The sequence below is a fragment of the Gossypium hirsutum genome, chromosome D04 (genome assembly GCF_007990345.1).
Source record: "Gossypium hirsutum isolate 1008001.06 chromosome D04, Gossypium_hirsutum_v2.1, whole genome shotgun sequence".
In the NCBI taxonomy this organism is placed as follows: domain Eukaryota; kingdom Viridiplantae; phylum Streptophyta; class Magnoliopsida; order Malvales; family Malvaceae; genus Gossypium; species Gossypium hirsutum.
In genome coordinates, this window is record NC_053440.1 from 3,217,350 (window position 1) to 3,238,710 (window position 21,361).

The window sequence follows — 21,361 nt, forward strand, 5'->3', positions numbered from 1 at the left end:
ATCATTGTAACACTTCATACTAGTTACATATGAACATCTATACATATAAATGTCTATCATACCCACTCTACAAGCATTTTCGCATGGCTGTACATTATACTTCATAAGTATCGAAAACAACAATGGGTAGTCCTATAATGCATATCAAGATTCAACAAAATAGTACCAAAGAGCTTTGATAGGTGGGCGACTTCGACTTCAAGATCCGAGTCCGATAGCTGGAGAACAAAAATCTATAAAACAGAGGAGCAGTGTAACGAGTAAGCAATTTATGCTTAGTAAGTTTGAGCAAGGAATTCCAGCATAAAAAAGAATAACACACATTTAGCTAAATGGAATATTTCATAATACGCAATTTACGATATCAAACTTGCTTCACAACATTAACAACCCTTATGTACATACACAATAGACTAACTTAGCCGAAGGCTGGTAGCTCGTTTATAACTGAGCGAACATTATTTGTAAGGGCTGATTAAATCAAAATACGTAACATATCCATATTGGGATGTTTTCGAGTATTCGCTGAATTTACAGCAAGCTCATTCATTACCAAATCACGTACCTCGGGATTTAACCGGATATAGCTCTCGTTCAATGCTTCGGGACATAGCCGGTTTAGTAACTCACACATGCCTTCGGGACATAACCGGATTTAACAACTCGCAGAATGCTCGGGACTTAACCGGATTAATATTCGCACAAAGGCCTTCGGATCTTAGTCCGGATATATCACTTAGCACAAAGTTCGGACTTAGCCCGGAAGCATTCAATTAATATGCACATCTAACAATAATTATGGACATTCATATTTCATTTTCATTTGCGAAACTCAACACAAGGCACATATCATCCTTGCACATTCGGCTCAATAGCCTCACATAGAGCATGATTTAATCACATCGTAATTTAAGCTCTCTTACTCAAGAACTTACCTCGGGTGTTGTCGAACGATTCCGCTAGCTATTCAACCACTTTTTCCTTCCCTTTATCGGATTTATTTCCCCTTTGCTCTTGAGCTTAATAAACAAATAAATTGATTTCATCATTTAGGCATCAAAAAGATGAATACAAGGCACTTAGCCCATATTTATACATTAGACATTAAAGTCTCATACATGCAAAAATCATGCATCAACACAACATATTAGCTAATTTCTTTCCCTTGGCCGAATATGCATGTCTATTTTTGGGGTCGATTTCAACACTTAATACACACATATACACACTAGTAAAGCATCCTCCCCTTTTCATCGATTTAACACATGCATTGCTCATCAACATGCAAAGTTACATTCGGCCTTAGCACACATCTTGCTAGCCGATTCTTCTCCATTTAGCAACCAATGCACATATGTGCTCACACAAAAATGCTAAAAGGAGGTCAAGAATCATCAAGCCATCATCACATGCATCATTAACAAGCTTCATATTTGCATGCAATGGCATAACACAACCTCCACTAGGCGAATCTTAACTCATCCTCATGCCTCATCACCACAACATCAAACATCAACCAAGAATGATGCATCCATGGTCAGTGCCATTTCCATCACGTAGCAAGATTTAGACCATGGCTAGGTAGAATCAAGCTAACAACTAAAACATGCATGCATCTCATGGAACATCATCAACATACCTTAGCCTAGCTACATGCATGGCCGAATCCTTCACCTTTCTTCTTCTTTCCTCCTTAAAATTTTTGGCCAAGGATGAACCAAAGGATGAGAAATTTTTTCTTTGTTTTCTTTCTAATTTAGGCTAAATGAAGGTGAGAAAGGATGAACACAAATTTTTCTCCTTTCTTCTCTTTAGCTCACGGCAATGGGGGGGCAACCACACATTTTTTTCTTTTGTTTCCATTCTTTATTACCCATATCCTTATTTTATTCTTCATTAACAAAATGTTTCATGACATGTTTTGCCATCATTCCTTGTCATGGCGGCACTACTCATTAGGGGGGAATTGACATGCAAGTCCCCTTTGTCCATGCATAATAGGTTCACACATTGACTATCATTTTAGAATTTCTCACATATCCTATTGACTAAATCAATGAAATCAACCAAATTGAAGCTTGAAATTTTCAACATTCTAATTACATATCTAGACAATAAGTATACATTCAAACATTTCGGTGACTCGGTTTAGCGGTCCGAAAATTCCCGATAGGGTAACTTTGGGCTGTCAAATCTCCCATTAAAATTTGTCCCGAAATTTAGTAATAGGTTTGGGTATCGTTCTTCATCGAGCTCTCGGTCTCCAAGTAGCTTCCTCGATCCGTGTTTGAGCCATAACACCTTTACTAGCGGAACTCTTTGTTTCGCAACTCCTTCACTTCACGAGCTAGGATACGCATCGGTTTTCTTCATAGTCATGTGATTGAATTTCAACCTCTGATGGCTAATTATGGATGGATCAGATCGATAGGCGAAGCATGAACATGAAAGACGTCATGATCTTTCAAGCTCCGGGGCAAAATCAATCTAACGCAACCGGACCAACTCGTTCGGAGATTTGTACGGCCAATGAATCTTGGCTCAACTTGCCTTACGGCCGAACCTGAGTATCTTTTTCCAAGGTGAAACCTTAAGGAACACTTTGTCTCCCACCTGATACTCGATGTCTTTTCGTTTCAAATCTGCGTACGACTTCTGACGATCCGTGGCTACCTTCAGACTTTCACGGATTACCTTTACTTTCTGCTCAGCATCTTAATCAAATCAACTCCGAAAATTTTACTTTCACCGAGCTCGGTCCAAAACAATGGTGTACGGCATTTACGACCGTACAAAGCCTCGTAAGGTGCCATCTTAATACTTGATTGAAAACTATTGTTGTAAGCGAATTCAATCAAAGGTAAATACCGTTCCATGAACTATGAACTCGAGGATGCAACATCTAACATATCTCAAGTATTGAATTATCCGCTCGATTGACCATCGGTTGGGGGTGAAAGCAGTGCTAAAATGCAGCTTGGTACCAGAGCTTCTTGCAATTTCTTCCAAAATCGTGAGGTGAATCTCGGATCTCTATCCGACACGATAGAAACAGGTACCCCGTGTAATTCACAATTGATAAACGTACAATTCAGCTAGTTTATCCAATGAAAATCCGTACGTACGGGGATGAAATGAGCCGACTAGTCAGTCTATCAACAAACCCATATCGCATCCTTCTTACTTGCTGACAAGGGCAGTCGGACACAAAGTCCATTGTGACTCGATCCATTTCCACTCGGGTATCATGATCGGCTGAGTAATCCTGAAGGCACTTGATGTTCCACTTCACTTGTTGACATATCAAACATCTCGAAACAAAGTCGGAGATGTCCCGTTTCATACCATGCCACCAAAATTGACGTTTCAAATCGTTGTACATTTTCGTACTCCCCGGGTGAATTGACATTCGGCTACAATGGGCTTCGTTCAGAATCATCGAAATGAGTTCCGAATTCCTTGGAACACACAACGATTTCTGAACCTCAAAAATCATCATCATCAATTTGAAACTCTGATTCCTCGTTCGGAAAACACTTAGCCCGTTTTGCAACCAATTCATCATTGACTTTCTGAGCTTCACGAATTTGGTGAGTCAATAATGGTTTAGCTTTTAATTCAGCTACTAACACACTGTCTGGTAGGACAGACAAATGCACGTTCATCACTCGTAAAGCAAACAATGACTTCCGGCTTAAGGCGTCCGCAACCACGTTAGCCTTTCCCGGGTGATAATCAATGACAAGCTCGTAATCTTTCAACAACTCAAGCCAACGTCTTTGTCGCAGATTCAAGTCTCGTTGAGTCATCAAATATTTGAGACTTTTGTGATCCGAAAATACATGGCACTTCTCACCAAACAGATAATGTCGCCATATTTTTAAAGCAAACACGATGGCAGCTAGTTCGAGATCATGGGTCGGATAATTCCTCTCGTGAGGCTTCAATTGTCTCGACGCATAGGCCACGACTCGACCTTCTTGCATCAATACGCAACCCAACCCAAGTAGGGATGCGTCACTATAAATGACAAACTCTTTACCTGATTCGGGTTGCACCAAAATTGGAGCTTCAGTCAAATGAGTTTTCAGTTGGTCGAAACTTTTCTGACATTTCTCCGTCCACTCGAACTTAACATCCTTTTGAAGTAGCTTCGTCATTGGTGTGGCTATCATCGAGAAACCTTTGACAAATCGTCGGTAATAACCGGCGAGCCCCAAAAAGCTCCGAACTTCAGTAACATTTCTCGGAGGTTTCCAGTCAAGTATGGCTGAAATTTTGTTCGGGTCAACTCGAATACCCGACGCGGATACCACATGACCAAGAAGCTAACCTCTCTTAACCAGAACTCACACTTACTGAACTTAGCATATAACTGCTTATCCCGCAAAATTTGCAGCACTAGCCTCAGATGCTCAGCATGTTCGGTCTCGTCTCTTGAATAGACCAAAATGTCATCAATGAACACCACTACGAACCGATCCAAATATGGTCTGAAGATCCGATTCATCAAATCCATAAATACTGCAGGGCATTAGTGAGCCCAAACGGCATCACTAAGAATTCGTAGTGACCATATCTCGTTCTGAAGGCAGTTTTGGGAATATCTGAATCTCGGATTCGCAACTGATAATAGCCCGATCTCAAATCTATTTTTGAGAACACTGAGGCTCCCTTCAGTTGGTCGAACAAATCATCGATGCGCGGCAACGGATATTTGTTCTTTATCGTCACTTTATTCAGCTGACGATAGTTAATGCACAACCTCATGGTTCCGTCCTTCTTTTTCACGAACAATACTGGTGCACCCCAAGGTGAGAAACTTGGTCGAGCGAAACCTCTATCCGTCAGTTCTTGTAACTGAGCTTTCAACTCCTTTAACTCGGTTGGTGCCATACGATACGGAGTTATCGAAATCGGCGTAGTCCCAGGTACAAGCTCAATACCAAACTCTACCTCCCGAACAGGTGGTAAACCCGGTAATTCTTCCGGAAAAACATCCGGGTATTCACAAACCACCGGCACAGATTCGGGTTTCTTTTCTAATTCTTTGTCACCGAGTACATACGCAAGGTATGCTTCGCACTCTTTTCTTACATATTTCTGTGCCAACATTGCTGATATTACAGCTGGCATCCCCTCCAAGTCCGCAGACTCAATTCGGACTACTTCGTTATTTGCGCACCTCAAATCAATAGTCTTGCTCTTGCAATTCACAATCGCATCATGCGCGGTCAACCAATCCAAACCAAGGATAACATCAAATTCATCAAACGGCAAAAGCATCAAGTCCGCCGGAAAACAGGAACCTCGAATTTCCAGGGGACATTTCTTACACACTTTGTCGACAAGCACGTAACGACCCAAGGGATTTGACACCCGAATTACGAACTCAGTAGACTCAATAGGTAAAGTCTTACTGGATGCTAAGGTTTCACATATGTAAGAATGAGTAGAACCAGGGTCAATCAAAGCAATTACATTAGTATCAAAGAGAGTGAATGTACCGGTAATAACATCAGGCGAAGAAGCATCCTCGCGGGCACGTATAGCATAAGCTCTAGCAGGCGCACGGGCTTCGGATCTGGTTATATCATCTCTAGATCCTCTCTGACCACCACTAGCATTGCCCATATTTCCAGATGGTCTACCTCGAGCAGTGGTAGCACCCGGTCTCCCACTCTGATTTGCATTCTGTCCCGACAACCTCGGGCAATCTTTAATGAAGTGGTCAACTGATCCGCATTTGTAACAGGAGCGGTCAGGAAATCTACAACTCCCCGAATGCCATTTACCGCAATATCGACATTTCGTCCTGTCTCGACGTTCATTCCCAACACTGGCGACCGAAGTGCCTCGTGTACCCACAGGGGGTCGATCACGATCTCGTCCAAAAAGGCCCGAAGTACCTCTAAACTGGCCCGCATCATCTCGAAATCTCTTTGATGTCTGTTGAAGAGACCTTCCCGAGGATCTTTTACGAAACTCTCCAGTTCCCTCATCAACTCTTTGCTTTTCTTTTCTAAGCTCTTCGGCTTTACAAGCTCGTTCAACAAGTACCACGAACTCTCGTATTTCAAGAACGCCAACGAACATTTTTATATCTTCATTCAGCCCATCCTCGAAGCGTTTACACATAATAGCTTCGGACGAAACACATTCCCGAGCGTATTTGCTAAGTCTAACAAATTTTCGCTCGTAATCAGTAACCGACATGGAGCCTTGCTTAAGCTCAAGAAATTCCTTCCGTTTTTGATCAACAAATCTCTGACTGATATACTTTTTCCGAAACTCAGTTTGGAAAAACTCCCAAGTTACTTACTCTCGGGGCACAATAGAAGTCAGAGTACTCCACCAATAGTAGGCAGAATCACGTAGCAAGGAGATAGCACACTTTAGGCATTCATCGGGTGTACAAGATAGCTCATCGAGTACCCGGATAGTGTTGTCCAGCCAAAATTCAGCTTGCTCGGTATCATCGCTATCCATAGCCTTAAATTCAGTAGCCCCATGTTTTCGGATTCTGTCAACTGGGGGCTTATTTGACCTTATTTGGTCCGTTACCGGTGGTATTGTAGGTGCGGGGGTAGTATTTGTCGGGAATGGAGGTTGTGGAACAGCCATATTAGTTCGAATGTATTGGTTAAACCAATCATTCATCACGCTATAGAATGCTTGTCTAGCTTCATCATTCGGATTACTAGCATTAGGTTGAGAGTCTGCCGGCACTGTCCCTTGTGCGGGAGCAGGCGCTACACTCTCAAGATCATCAGCTACCTCTCGGTCACGATCGGGATCCATTACTATAAATAAACACATTTACAATTGTCAGAAATCACCACACTATCAAGTAATCACATAAAATGGCATGTATAGCTAGACCCAAAACATTACGGTAGTCCTAGAATCGACTAAACCGTAGCTCTGATACCAATTTAATGTAACACCCCGAACCCGAGACCGACACCGGAGTCGGACACGAGATGTTAACAAACTTTGAAAATTTTTTTTTTCCAGACACTGCCCAGTCTGAGTACTAGTCGCTTCAAAAATCATATCTTGAGTTTCACAACTCGAAAATCAGTTTTGTGATTTTTCCCTGAAACTAGACTCATGTCCCCACCTATGTATTTTTTTCTAGAATTTTTGGTCGGGCCAATTAGTACAGTTTATTAGTCAAAGTCTCCCATGTTACAGGGGTCGACTACACTGACCTTTTCCCATTACGACTTGGATATCTCTCTGCACAGAGCTTCAATACTGATGCCGTTTGTTTCTATGGAAACTAGACTCAGAGAGGAATCCATACATATATGGTATGACCCCTAATTATCTCTGGTCAATTTATAGTGAATTTCCAAAGTCGGAACAGGGAATCCAGAAACTGTTCTGGCCCTGTTCCACAAGAACCCGAATATCTCTTACTGTACTGTTCCTATGATTGTTTCGTTACTTCCATATGAAAGTAGATTCATCAAGGTTCGATTACATAATTTATTCACTATTTAATTCCACTCCTACGAATTCTTGTGATTTTTCCAATCCACACCACTGCTGCTATCAGCTTCTGTTTTCAAAGTAAACCTTACCTAATTTGGGGTTTCATGGACCAACTACGGCCTTGTCATACATAAGCCCACTTATGATCATACTTAGCCATTCCAGTGGCTGATCATTTGCTCAACACTTCCATTCCAACTATAGTTACATCATGAAACCATCTATACATTCATAAACACGAATGGTCTAATGCCATACTCCACTTCTACAAGCCATTTTCGCATGGCTGTACACTTATACATTTCATAAAGTACTCGAAAACAACAATGGGTAGTCCTATACATGCCATATCAAGATTCAACCAAAATAGTACCCAAAAGAGCCTTTGATAGTGTGGGCGACTTCGACTTCAAGATCCCGAGTCCGATAGCTGGAGAACCAAAATCTATAAAACAGAGGAGCAGTGTAACGAGTAAGCAATTTATGCTTAGTAAGTTTTGAGCAAGGAATTCCAGCATAAACAAAGAATAACACACATTTAGCTAAATGGAATATTTCATAATACGCAATTTACCGATATCAAACTTGCTTCACAACATTAACAACCCTTATGTACATACACAATAGACTAACTTAGCCGAAGGCCGGTAGCTCGTTTATCAACTGAGCGAACATTTATTTGTAAGGGCTCGATTAAATTCAACACATACGTAACATATCCCCATATTGGGATGTTTTTCGAGTATTCGCTGGAATTTTACAGCAAGCTCATTCATTACCAAATCACGTACCTTCGGGATTTAACCGGATATAGCTCCTCGTTCAAATGCCTTCGGGACATAGCCCGGTTTTAGTAACTCACACAATGCCTTCGGGACATAACCCGGATTTAACAACTCGCACGAATGCCTTCGGGACTTAACCCGGATTTAATATCTCGCACAAAGGCCTTCGGATCTTAGTCCGGATATATTCACTTAGCACAAAGCTTCGGGACTTAGCCCGGACAGCATTCAATTAATCATGCACATCTAACAATAATTCATGGCACATTCATATTTCATTTTCATTTGCGAAACTCAAACACAAGGCACATATCATCCTTGCACATTCGGCTCAATAGCCTCACATAGAGCATGATTTAATCACATCGTAATTTAAGCTCTCTTACTCAAGAACTTACCTCGGGTGTTGTCGAACGATTCCGCTAGCTATTCAACCACTTTTTCCTTCCCTTTATCGGATTTATTTCCCCTTTGCTCTTGAGCTTAATTAAACAAATAAATTGATTTCATCATTTAGGCATCAAAAAGATGAATACAAGGCACTTAGCCCATATTTATACATTAGACATTAAAGTCTCATACATGCAAAAATCATGCATCAACACAACATATTAGCTAATTTCTTTCCCCTTGGCCGAATATGCATGTCTATTTTTGGGGTCGATTTCAACACTTAATACACACATATACACACTAGTAAAGCATCCTCCCCCTTTTCATCGATTTAACACATGCATTGCTCATCAACATGCAAAGTTACATTCGGCCTTAGCACACATCTTGCTAGCCGATTCTTCTCCATTTAGCAACCAATGCACATATGTGCTCACACAAAAATGCTAAAAAGGAGGTTCAAGAATCATCAAGCCATCATCACATGCATCATTAACAAGCTTCATATTTTGCATGCAATGGCATTAACACAACCTCCACCTAGGCCGAATCTTAACTCATCCTCATGCCTCATCACCACAACATCAAACATCAACCAAGAATGATGCATCCATGGTCAAGTGCCATTTCCATCACGTAGCAAGATTTAGACCATGGGCTAGGTAGAACTCAAGCTAACAACTAAAACATGCATGCATCTCATGGAACATCATCAAACATACCTTAGCCTAGCTACATGCATGGCCGAATCTCTTCACCTTTCTTCTTCTTTCCTCCTTAAAATTTTTGGCCAAGGATGAACCAAAGGATGAGAAATTTTTTTCTTTGTTTTTCTTTCTAATTTAGGCTAAATGAAGGTGAGAAAGGATGAACACAAATTTTTCTCCTTTCTTCTCTTTAGCTCACGGCAATGGGGGGGCAACCACACATTTTTTTTCTTTTGTTTCCATTTCTTTATTACCCATAATCCTTATTTTATTCTTCCATTAACAAAACATGTTTCATGACATGTTTTGCCCATCATTCCTTGTCATGGCCGGCCACTACTCATTAGGGGGGGAATTTGACATGCAAGTCCCCCCTTTGTCCACATGCACTAATAGGTCCTCACACATTGACCTATCACATTTTAGAATTTTCTCACATAAGTCCTATTGACTAAATTCACATGAAATCAACCAAATTGAAGCTTGAAATTTTCACACATTCTTAATTACATATTCTAGACAATAAGTATCACATTCAAACATTTCGGTGACTCGGTTTAGCGGTCCCGAAACCACTTCCCGACTATGGTCAACTTTGGGCTGTCACAGTTTGTATGAAAATCACTTTTTTTTAAAAAAAATATTCATTATTTAAACCAACTTTACTTATTTAATCAATTACAAAATTATTAATGTGAAGTTTTCTTTTTGAGAAAAATGGTTAAAATTTAAAAAGACTTTTCAAATCTTTACGTATTTTGCAAAGTAACGGAAAATAATAAGAAGAATAATAGTTTTCTAAACTACATATATAGCATGCAATTATTAGAGTATTAACTAAGTATATCCCAAGCCTAAGATGAAGAAGCAAGAAATAGATAAAAATTACAATCCCAAAAACGATTAAGGAAAAATTTAATGGAAACTTTAAAACAATAATAAAAGAAAAACGAGCTGCTAGTCCGAGGTTCCTCTAATGTTATTCTGCGCCCTTGTTTTCTATGTTACCTGAGAGGTAAGAAAAGGGGGAGTGAGCTTATGACAACTCAGTGTGAGCCTAATTTTAAATCATTATAAATAATCATACAAACAATAAAGCATTCAATTTATAGCAACATAGCAATTAAGCATAATGTATGGAACATTCAGTAAATCAGTGCATGTACAAATTATGTTCATGATGCGATGCAATTATGAATTTTAAATTCCCACCCGTCCATCCTATCTGCCCTCAAGCATCGTTCGGCACTCTAAAACCCATATCAATAAATGACCATCCTGGATTTTTTTTTCTAGTGACAATGGTTGTTCACTTATCATCCGTGACAATGGCTTTTACTACAATAACTTACCATCCTGGTTGCCCGGTTTTGATGACATTTTAAACTATCATCCTGATTTACCCGATTTCGATGACATTGCTGCCTACTTCGAGTAGTACTAACTTTCGGTGTGGACTTGATTTGCCATTTTCTCCTATGGAACTCCTTTGTCCTCTATTCCCAATTTCATGTAACCATGCACAAAGATTCAACATGTCATGCTATTTATCAATCAATAATTAATTACTATGCTTATCAAGCACATTTACCTTTCAATACGGTGTATGGATTTTCATACCAACAATAGTTGGCATGTATTTATGCAATTATTTCATATCAATTTCACATATGCAATTACTTTATGTGAACTAAAAACCATTTCACATATACAGTTTCTTCATGCAAATTAACATGCTTAGTTCGACTACCATATACATAATAGGTTCACATGTATATAGAGGGTTCACACATACAAGGTTTGCACATATAGGGTTCATACATATATGGTTCGCATAATATTTCATATAGGATTCTCATAAATATATACTAAAATATCACATACTAAATCATATAAGATTTTGCATATGGGTTCGTTTATAGGGTTCGCACACTAAATCATAGGAGGTTCGCACATCTAAGGTTCACACATATGAGATCTGCACATATAGATTTCGCACATACAATATCACATGAGGGTTCGTATAAAGGGTTCACATACATATTCACTAAGGGATTGCCTACATACACTAAGGGTTCGCATAAATTCCCTTAAGGGTTTGCATATCATGCTCTAGGGGTTCGCAATATAGTTAGCATAAGGGTTCGCATAAAAATTCATATAGGTTCGCATAGTACTTCATCTAGGATTTGCATAATAATTCTTATAGGTTTGTATAATACTTCATCTAGGGTTTACACATATAGGTTATAGTTCACTTATCAATTAATTATAGAGTTCGCATGTATAACAATTTATTTAAGGGTTCGCACCTAGGGTTCTCACATATCAACTACAGTTCTCCTAACAGAGTTCGCATGTACAACAATTTATGTAAGGGTTCGCATGACAGTTCATATAGAAGTTCTCTTAATAGTTCACCTAGGGTTTGCATACATAAGGGTTCACATACATGGGGGTTCACATAACAAATTACCTTACTTTTTGCCACTTCAATTGTTTAATCATACACAATGATTTAAGTTTAGACCCCACAGCTAATTGAAGACACAAAACCTTAAAGTGACAATTTACTAGGAGGAGGGGGACAAATTTGAAAACCTTGAAATCTTTGGTTGAGAATTGATTTGGCAATGGAGAAGAAAAGAAAGAAATTTGGGAGTTGTTCTTGAAAAATTCTCTAAATAAAAATTCTAGTGTTTGAAAAGATTGGTTATTTATAAAACTCTTTTCCCTAATTGAAATGGGATTAGGAATTAATTTTAGAATTAAAATTGATTTAAATTAAGGACTAAATTAAAAAAAAGTTTTCGATTTGGGTTGGTTTGAAATTTCGATTCTTTATGGTGTAAAGTAAGAAAATAAAAATATTTTAGCTAAAGGTGTACAAAGGGTTTCAAACTTGGGACCTAAGGGAAAACTAAGGTTTTATCTTTGAATCGAGAGACTCATTCTTTACATACGCCTTCAAGAAATTGTTTTTAAAGGTTATGGTCAAACATGAAAATGAAAAAAAAAATCAGCAAATGAGTGTAATTTAGGAGGTTTAAACCTAGGACCTTAGCTTGCTTAATACCTTATCATTAAGCATTGTGGTCTATTCTTGTAACTACAATAATTTTTAAGGCATTTTAAGTTAGCTTACCCTATTCTTTTTTACTTTAAAATCTAATTATTTTTTATCCCCATTTATTCTAACGCCAATTTTTTGGGATGTGACAACTACAACATAGACATGGAATTGTGGCATGAGAAACTTGGTCACATTCATTTTAAGGGATTGCAAAGGCTAGTTAGATACGAGGTTGTTCGAGGCATTCCTAAACTTATGAGGATCACCCCTAAAGTTTGCAACAGTTGTGTGAAAGGCAAACAACACCGGGAAAAGCACATAAAATTGACTCACATACAGGCCAAAGCTCCTCTTGAGCTCTTGCACATTGATCTATTTAGTCTTGTTCAAATAGAAAGCCTTGGAGGAAAAAGTTATGTCCCTATTTACTTTGATGACTAATCCAAGTTTACTTAGGTAAGGTTCTTTAAAGAGAAATTTGATGCATTTGATGAGTTTAAACAATTGTGCAAAGGCTTATGAATGAACAGGGAAAACTTATTGGAGTAATAAGAAGGATACGCAGTGATCATGGGTGTGAGTTTGAGAATGAAGAGTTTAGACAATTCTGTGATGAGGAAGAGATAAAACACAAGTTCTTAGCTTTTAAAACCTTCAACAAAATGGGGTAGTAGAACGCAAGAATATAACCGTGAAGGAAATGATAAGAGTTATGCTCAACAACAAGAACATTGAGTGCCAGGGAAGTGCTCACTTCCCTAGCATTAGAGCTGTTTATTGACAGTTTTCATATTTGAGTATTGACAATTTATTGAAAGGTTTGAATGGTTATGCTAAATATTTGAAAGATATCTAGCCCAATAATGAAGATCATATTACCTGAGAAACTCATATTGAAGATTGGATCGAATCAATTCACTCAAGTCAATCCCTTGGAACATGGACATTTGGATTATAACTCTATGTGATTAGTTGCCAAGAGTCCACGTTTGTATTATTTGCTATCATTATATTGTAAGCAATTTGTCTTACTACTATTTTAATGGTATTGCGATAGATCTTTTATGTTAGCAAGTCTCAACATAATCTATTTAACGAATAAACTTGTGATGATTATTGTACGAGAGTTTAAGAACTAATCTTGTTCAAGTAAGGAACTATTTTTAGAGTACAAATTGATAGTAAAATTGTTTGTATTGTGATTTTACTTGTTGAGTTCACAGGGTTAAACTTATTGGTGAGAGTATTGATCTTTAAGGTTCAAAAGTGAGGAGAATTGCCATAGTGTGTGTGACAGGTTAGATTCACTTCTTGTGACTATTGAAGATAGTGGATATTTCTCACTAAACTAGGCTCTGCAGACGTAGGGAAATCAAACTGTGTAAACAATTCCTATGTATTCTATTTGTTTACTGTTTTCTGATTTGGTGCCAAAGAAGTGCCAATTTTTCTATCACTCATTCCAAGCATTTAGTTTAAATTACTAACAAGGGTTTAAGAATTTCATATTTCAATCCTTCTCATTACCTGCCAATCATCATCTTTTTCTTCTTCCTCTCTTATGTCTTTCCCTTTATCGCACAATCAAGTAACAATTAAACCTACTCTTTCAAATCACCTTCTTTCGAAAACACAAATTACTCTTCTTTTTTCTTTTTCTTTTTTTTCTTTTTTTCTTTTTTTTTTTTGCGTCTGACAATTGATTCATTAAATTGATGGCTCCAAACCTCCACCAAAGACTTGACAATACACCAAATCCTAAATACATAACTTGGTACATCAAGGATCAAATGGTGTTCAGTTGGATCCTTAGCTCTCTTTCTGAAACTATTCTCTCTCAAGTTGTTGGTGCCACCATTGTCTATGTTGCTTAGTCTTATATTTCAGGTTCTCGAGCTCAAGTTCGCACTTAAAAAAAAAAAGCTCTTTATGCTTTATCTTGATACTATGACTCCATTTCCACTTTCATGGATTTTGCCAAAGCGTTTGTTTGATCAGTTTGTTGTACTAGATGCTGCCATCTCTGAGGATGATCTTATTAATCATATGCGGTCTTGGCCCATATTACATGCCTTTCACATGCAATATTGAAACAAGGTTAGTTTCTATCCTCCTGCCATTGCTCACTATACTGCTGGCTAAAATGCTACTGGTGGCACACAATGCAAAGGCCTTGAAAATAGACCTAAGGCTATCAATCTACTTACGATCATGGGTGTTCCACTCCCCCTAATACCAAGCCTTCCACCCTCACTTGTTACAATTGTTGAGGGTGAGGAAACACCTCCAAACAATATCCAAGTCCTAAATTCAATTACACCAATTACAACTCCGAATCAACAGCCAATTTCATCTCATCTTCGTCATTGCACCAACCGAACTGTGGATAGTTTTCATTAGATCGCAACCCATAACTTGACTTCTGAATTGGAAAACTTGGACATTCACTTTGAATATTCAAACACTAACAAAGTGACTCTCACAAACGGTAAAAGTTTATATGTATTCAAGCACTAAACTTCTTTCAAGTTCTCCTTACTGAATTTGTTTTTCAAATAAACCACAAAATTTGCAAATTTGCAACATAAAATCTCGAAAAAGGATGCACAAAAATAATCAAAAGACACCGATCAAAATATAACAGAAAACATGAACACCATTGTTACGATGCTGTATATAGATGCAAATATTCTATGATTTACAATTAAATCCTTGATAGATTCACTATATACATAACAGTAGGACAAACGAAGCGTTCCGATAGTCGATAGGAGTATTGACAATACATTTGAATACTACCTAGTGTCCTAAGTCAGAGAAACAGTCTTTACATATAAATATTATGATACATGTATAGGGTTATTGTATCAATTAGGCTTTACCTAATCAAATAAATAAAAATATAAGGATCTTTGAACAGCCAATTATGAATTATGGCCATTAGAGACGATAAATGTAACATAAATCAGGTATGAACACAAATACTCGGAACTCATACTATGTATGTCTTGGGACCACGTTTTCTTCTTGGGTTACCACAGACCAAGCTAGAGAAGGCATTGAAAAGTTCAGAATCCTCTTCGGTTGTCAACATTTTAGCTGCATTTGGGTCTGCAAGCAGAAGTTTTGCCACCAGAAATCCCGCAATAGACCAGGTCTGAAACAGGCGTGCTTGTTTTCCGATGAACCTTGCTTTTTTAGTATCATAGTATTCAGGCCATTTGTCACTTGAAATACGTTTCTCGGCAACCGCAACAGCTTTTGCCGCAATTTCTGGTCTATTCATCTTTATGCATGCGACTGTGAGCTGCTCGATAGGGATTCATATTTAAACATTTCATACTTTGATTGCGAAGCTTATGCTCGAAAGCAACTTCTTCGATAAGCAAATTATAAGATATGCATGGTTAAGGAATGCAAATGTCCACCACATCTACAATATTTTGGATATTCATCTAAAATCTAAAAATATGGATATATTTATGGATATGCGAACTTCCTCCATCTACAATTTTCATGTATGGATATGTACGGTTAAATAATGCAACTGTCATCAGCATCACCCCCACCCCCCGGTCCTCAGATATTCATAAAAAATTACTTAGGTAAGTGTAAGCAACCCAGATTAGCAAGCCCTTTCAATCATTAAGAGCAAAATCTAGAGCAAACATCCTCAAAATCTAGAGATTCCAAAGGCAAACCTAAGATCCAGCTATTAACAATGCAATTTAGATAAATTAAAGGATGCCATCATGCTAACCTGCCATAGTAAAGTCGGCCAAGAACCAGCATTGTGATAGGACCAAGGCCTACATTAAAAACAAATAATTAAGATACTAATATCAAACAAAAAATAAGGAAACTTATTATATTTAAGGTTAGACATATTACGTGTTCTTGGGATCACAGCCTGTAATGATTTGCCACTCCCGACCTTCAAGAGCAGGATAACAGATCTTAAATGGCATTTCAGCCACCAAATCTGCCCATTTAGCTTCAATAAGATCTAATATAGCATGTGACTGATTAGTTGTTGCAAGACCACTGACAATAGCCCAAAAATTTCCTAGAGAAAAGAATCTGAAGTCCATGTGAGCTGGTTGTAAGTTGCCAATCAGGTAACCTCCTTTATGAGGCATCCACTCTACCAACCAAGGAGAAATTTGATCCGGATAAATATTGAACTTATTAACAGCATCAAACGAATACTCTTCAGTCTTGTAACGGTAAATCTCATTAACTTTTACCAAATCAATCCAATAATATTCTCTGATATGAAATGACAAAGCAATCAGACGATTATTCAGTGCTCGAGTAAGATCATCTGATCCATCCTCTGGTGTAAGCATTTCTCGTGCACTTAATAATGCTGAAAAGAAAAGTGACTAAACGAATGCAAAAAAAAAAAAAAATTCACAAGGTCAGCTTCCGACTTTTTGCAAATAAACATGGCCACTATACTTAAATTCCTTATGCATGAAACATGTAACAAACTATATCAATAAACTCAACCCACTTGTTGCATCAATCAAAGAAAAGCCATGTATATGGTAATTCTTCAAACAAATTTTGAAGGACATGTTTCTCAAAATAACAGAATGAGAATGCCATCAAATTTGACAGGGTTGATGAGATTGTTCACTGCAAAACAGACCATCAATTTCTGTTTCCTATCTTTTTACCTCATTTCCCTATCCATATATGCAAGTTCCATAAATTACGAAATAGGTGGAAAAGATCACGATTCAAGTCATTTACTTACTTCATAGATTTTCCTCTCTATACGTTTGAGAGTGAGGTGAAAACTAATTAACTACAAATTTTCTTTGGCATAACTATAAATTGCCCCTCAAACTATGCAAATTACATTATTTTGGTCCTTATTCTTTTACTTGGGTCAATTTGGCTCATACTATTAGTTCTGGTCAATTTAGTCCCCATGCTATTATTTTCAGTCAATTTAGCTTTAGTTGATGAAGCTGTTAGACTTTTGTCAATTTTTGATAAATATTTTGCCTGATTCTGGTTAATTTCAGGCAAAATGGCCTAAACTAATGAAATTGTTATTCACATGCTTGCAACTTTCAAGTGACCAATTTCTACTAAATTCATACAATTTTGACAAAAATGATGGAATGACGGTCAAATTGACAGATATATATATATTGTCTAAGTGACTTAGGCTGCATACTTCAAGAGCCAAATTTATACTTATGTATTTTTCATTTTTATCATACCCTTAATCTTTTTTAGGAAGAAAAATACAACTAGCAAAAGCAACAACCAAATAAAGCTTCTGTTATTGATCTTTGCAATCAGATATTGTCATTTACCTGAATTTCCAGGGGGTGTCCATGAATTCCCATGCGTCGATCTATCATACAAGAACCATCTGTAACCAATAACGTAGGGAACATATCAAAACCATCAGCAAGACATAGTCGCAGAATCATCCTGATTCCAGTTTGAACATCAATTCTATCCTGAAGCGAAAGATCTCCAGAGCATTTTCCATATGCCCGTAGTAATATAATCCACCACAATCCTGGAAAATGAAAATGGTAGTTACAAAAGAATTCCAAAACCATCCCAATGCATAAATAGAAAATAGAAACCCTCTTTCAGACTAAAATTTTGTACCAGAGTCAACAGGAGCAACACGACCAATAGCTGCCTCTCCAAAGTCAGGATCCAATACCTCCACGGTTGCCGAATCATCACCATCAAGAGGAGCTGAACGCACTTTAAAACTTGCAGGCATCAATCCCTGGCCAGGGCTATGACAGTCCATTGTTTTTTCCCAACTCTGAAATATGAGTAAGCATATAATATCAAATAGCAAAAGAAAAAGCAGGAAGCTTATATAACTGTAGGACATACAGTTTAAACCATTTTATATGCAATTTTTCCCAATTCCATAGATCCAGATGCATTACCAGAAAAGCACGTGCACAAATGAAAAGGAAATCTAATCCCACTTATCAATTTGATGTTATAGACATAGAAGAGTAGTTGCAGGTGGACATGGGAAACCAACAATTTAAATTAGTTATCATTACAAAGAACAGTTCATTGAGCTACATAGATAATATTTTCCATACTATATTTAAGACCATATCCAAATTCCAAAGCACGATCATTTGAGAAGAGTCCTTTAAATCTATTGAATATGCTATCTGTTAAAAGATTCCACAATCATAGTTGTTGACATATTTAAATCCACGGTCATACTCACTTTAATTATTTCTAGAATGTATCTGTTGTCTACTATAAAGGTAATCAGCAGGGTGACAAAGCATTCAGATGTAAACCTCTTGAGGATGTTTACCAGCAATGACTGTGTCACTATTAAGGAAAGTGAAATTATTGATGAATTATTCATCATGAATTTTTTTTTTTAAAAAACCCAGTTTTTGCACTGGCAGAATAGCTCGAAATTACTGTTTTGTTCTTTAACCTAAATAGCATGGTAAAAATGCCTCTAGATATAAGTTCAATGTCAACAAAATAACAGAACTTTTCCAAATAATCAACTTAAAGAGAAAAAAATGAACATGTGAAAAACAGCGGCCATAATATCAGATGTTGGCTGACCTAGGACTATAACTTGCTAGCACAAATGTCATTTTGCTCCCATATATACGCAGCTAAGATGCATAGTCTTATTTGTATAGGATACAAGTGAGGGAAAAAATAATTAAAACATTGAGAGATCTACGAAAACAAAAAATACCATCAGAAATTGTCTATGTGATCATACTATTGCAAGTGAATTTACCTGTAACTGAAGCGTATGGAGTATGAAGTTCTTAACAATGTCATACTCTCCTTTTAATAGAAGTGCAATACCAGAAGGTATAAAATCACGAATAAAGACTTGATCATAATTCAACACACCGGAATCAGTGGGATCATTGGCAGCGATTGTTCCAATAGGGCTGCCACAATAGTAAACCATAGAATCTCGTAATAGCGACCATGCTTCATCCTCAATGGAATCTATCCCAGACTTGTAAAAGGTAGTTGTGCCTGTTCCAGCTGATGCCAACATTTCTTTTTCCCTCTTCAACCGCTCAGAATCCTCAAACTCCAACTTTTTTTGCGAGTTCATTGAACCACTAAGATTCGATTCATTCGCATTATCCACAAACCGAGCCCCATTTCCTTCATCCATACCTACTCCACTCCCATGGTCAGCCTGCTGGCATTTGCAGCCAAGAAGCCTCAATCTGTTAATTGCTGCATTCCGATCGAAACCACCAACTAATCGCCTATAGTTATAACTTCCGATATGGCATCTAATCATACTCGAACACTTGAGAGATTTGAAATACCTTGAGCCTTTGTTCTTCACAGATTTAAAGTGGCATTTAGAATACAATGCTAAATCCGAATTGCTAGAACCCAGATCACTACTTAAAAGCCGAGGGGCAGCCCCAGATAAAACTTGCAGAACACCCTCAGAAGTTGCCATTGACATGATGCTCATCAAATTAAGCCACTTTATTAAAATTAAATTCCTTGCTATCAATCAAACAAATACAGAAGCTTCACTCCAATCCAAGATACCTACACCTTGAATTAACATAAATAAATAAATAGGAAGAAGAAGAAAATTAACCAAAGCCATAGAAACAGCACATTAAACCACAGATCAAAAAGAAACTTAAAGCAAAAGGACACATAAATTTACGAAAACCCACGACCAAAATTCCAATAAAATTATCAATACCTACATGCAAAAAAGACGTCTCTTCAATGCATTCAAAACAATCACAAGAAAATGGAATCTCTGCATGCAAACAACAAAACCCAGATAGAATTATAAACCAAAGAAATTAAATGAAGAAAGCTAACCTTATTAGGTCTGCCTTACAAATGAACGTTTGGAAGAGAAGAAAAATCCGAGAGAAGTTAATATAGTTTTTCCTTTTTAGAACAAAATTTAAAAGAAAATAATTGTATCCTCACAATCACTTTCAAAGGTTAATATTAAGATACTTATTTTTATAGAAATATTTATAAATAAATAATCTATTTTGTGTATGTACGTAGGACGCACAAATTCAAATAATAATCTATTCTTAGATCTTCTCTTTTTCCTTTTTTTTTTTGTATATTTGTACATTCATCCACCTTAGTAAAGTTAACCTGCCATTTATCCGTCTGGGGAGGTCATTTCATGATTGAGCTTATCGACATGATACTTGTTGGTGTAAAAAGGCAGCAGCAAGTTAATTTGGTCTTGCTTGTACAGCAAGCCTCGAGACTTGCGGAGGAAACAAAGCAGAAAGAAATAAATTTGCAAGTGGAAAACAGAAAGAAAAATTGAATGAGATTCAAGATGAATTCTTCATTAACTAAAGCATTGGAAAGTTGCCATTACATATATCAAACATTAGTTGATCTTACAAATCAGAAAATACTACCTAATCACCTACCTAACACCACTTAATACATTGGAATTTGTTAATTTTACTAGCTTAAGTTACATTGCTGACTTTCAGTCAATCAATCATCAAAATACATCGAAATGTTTACCTACTAAGGTCAAAATGAACTAGATTACAAAAGGATTAGATGACAACTAAATGTAGCAAGTAAACCAGCAACTTCTAGCTTTAGCTGCTGCACATCATGGCTCGACTGCCTGCTGCACTTTCCTCTTGCATGGCCACCTTTGCATGGGAACTAGTTTCAACAATACTCCTCAAATGAGTGTTGGAAGTGGCCTATTCTTTATTTGTCCCCACATTCATGTGTATCACTCTTCTTACCTGTTGTTTGCCCTTGTCTCTACCGTGTCTACCAAAGCTTGACCTAGGTTTGCCTCCTTTGTGGCAGGGTCTTGACCCACAAACTGTTTAAGTTGACCTTGCTTGACAGCTTCTTTTATAATATCT

The 21,361-nt window shown here is 37.5% G+C and overlaps 1 protein-coding gene across 1 annotated transcript; it reads right to left on the minus strand.

Annotated features, from left to right (window-relative positions):
• Window positions 1-15,096: 15,096 nt before the first annotated feature.
• LOC121216237 (neutral/alkaline invertase 3, chloroplastic) lies at window positions 15,097-20,053 on the minus strand. Its single transcript, XM_041091693.1, has 6 exons — window positions 19,237-20,053; window positions 18,099-18,264; window positions 17,792-18,003; window positions 16,350-16,843; window positions 16,219-16,267; window positions 15,097-15,765 (listed from the first exon to the last, which is right to left on the minus strand). The coding sequence occupies exons 1-6, from the start codon at window positions 19,945-19,947 to the stop codon at window positions 15,451-15,453; spliced, it is 1,947 nt and encodes a 648-aa protein (XP_040947627.1). The 5' UTR covers window positions 19,948-20,053; the 3' UTR covers window positions 15,097-15,450.
• Window positions 20,054-21,361: the final 1,308 nt, after the last annotated feature.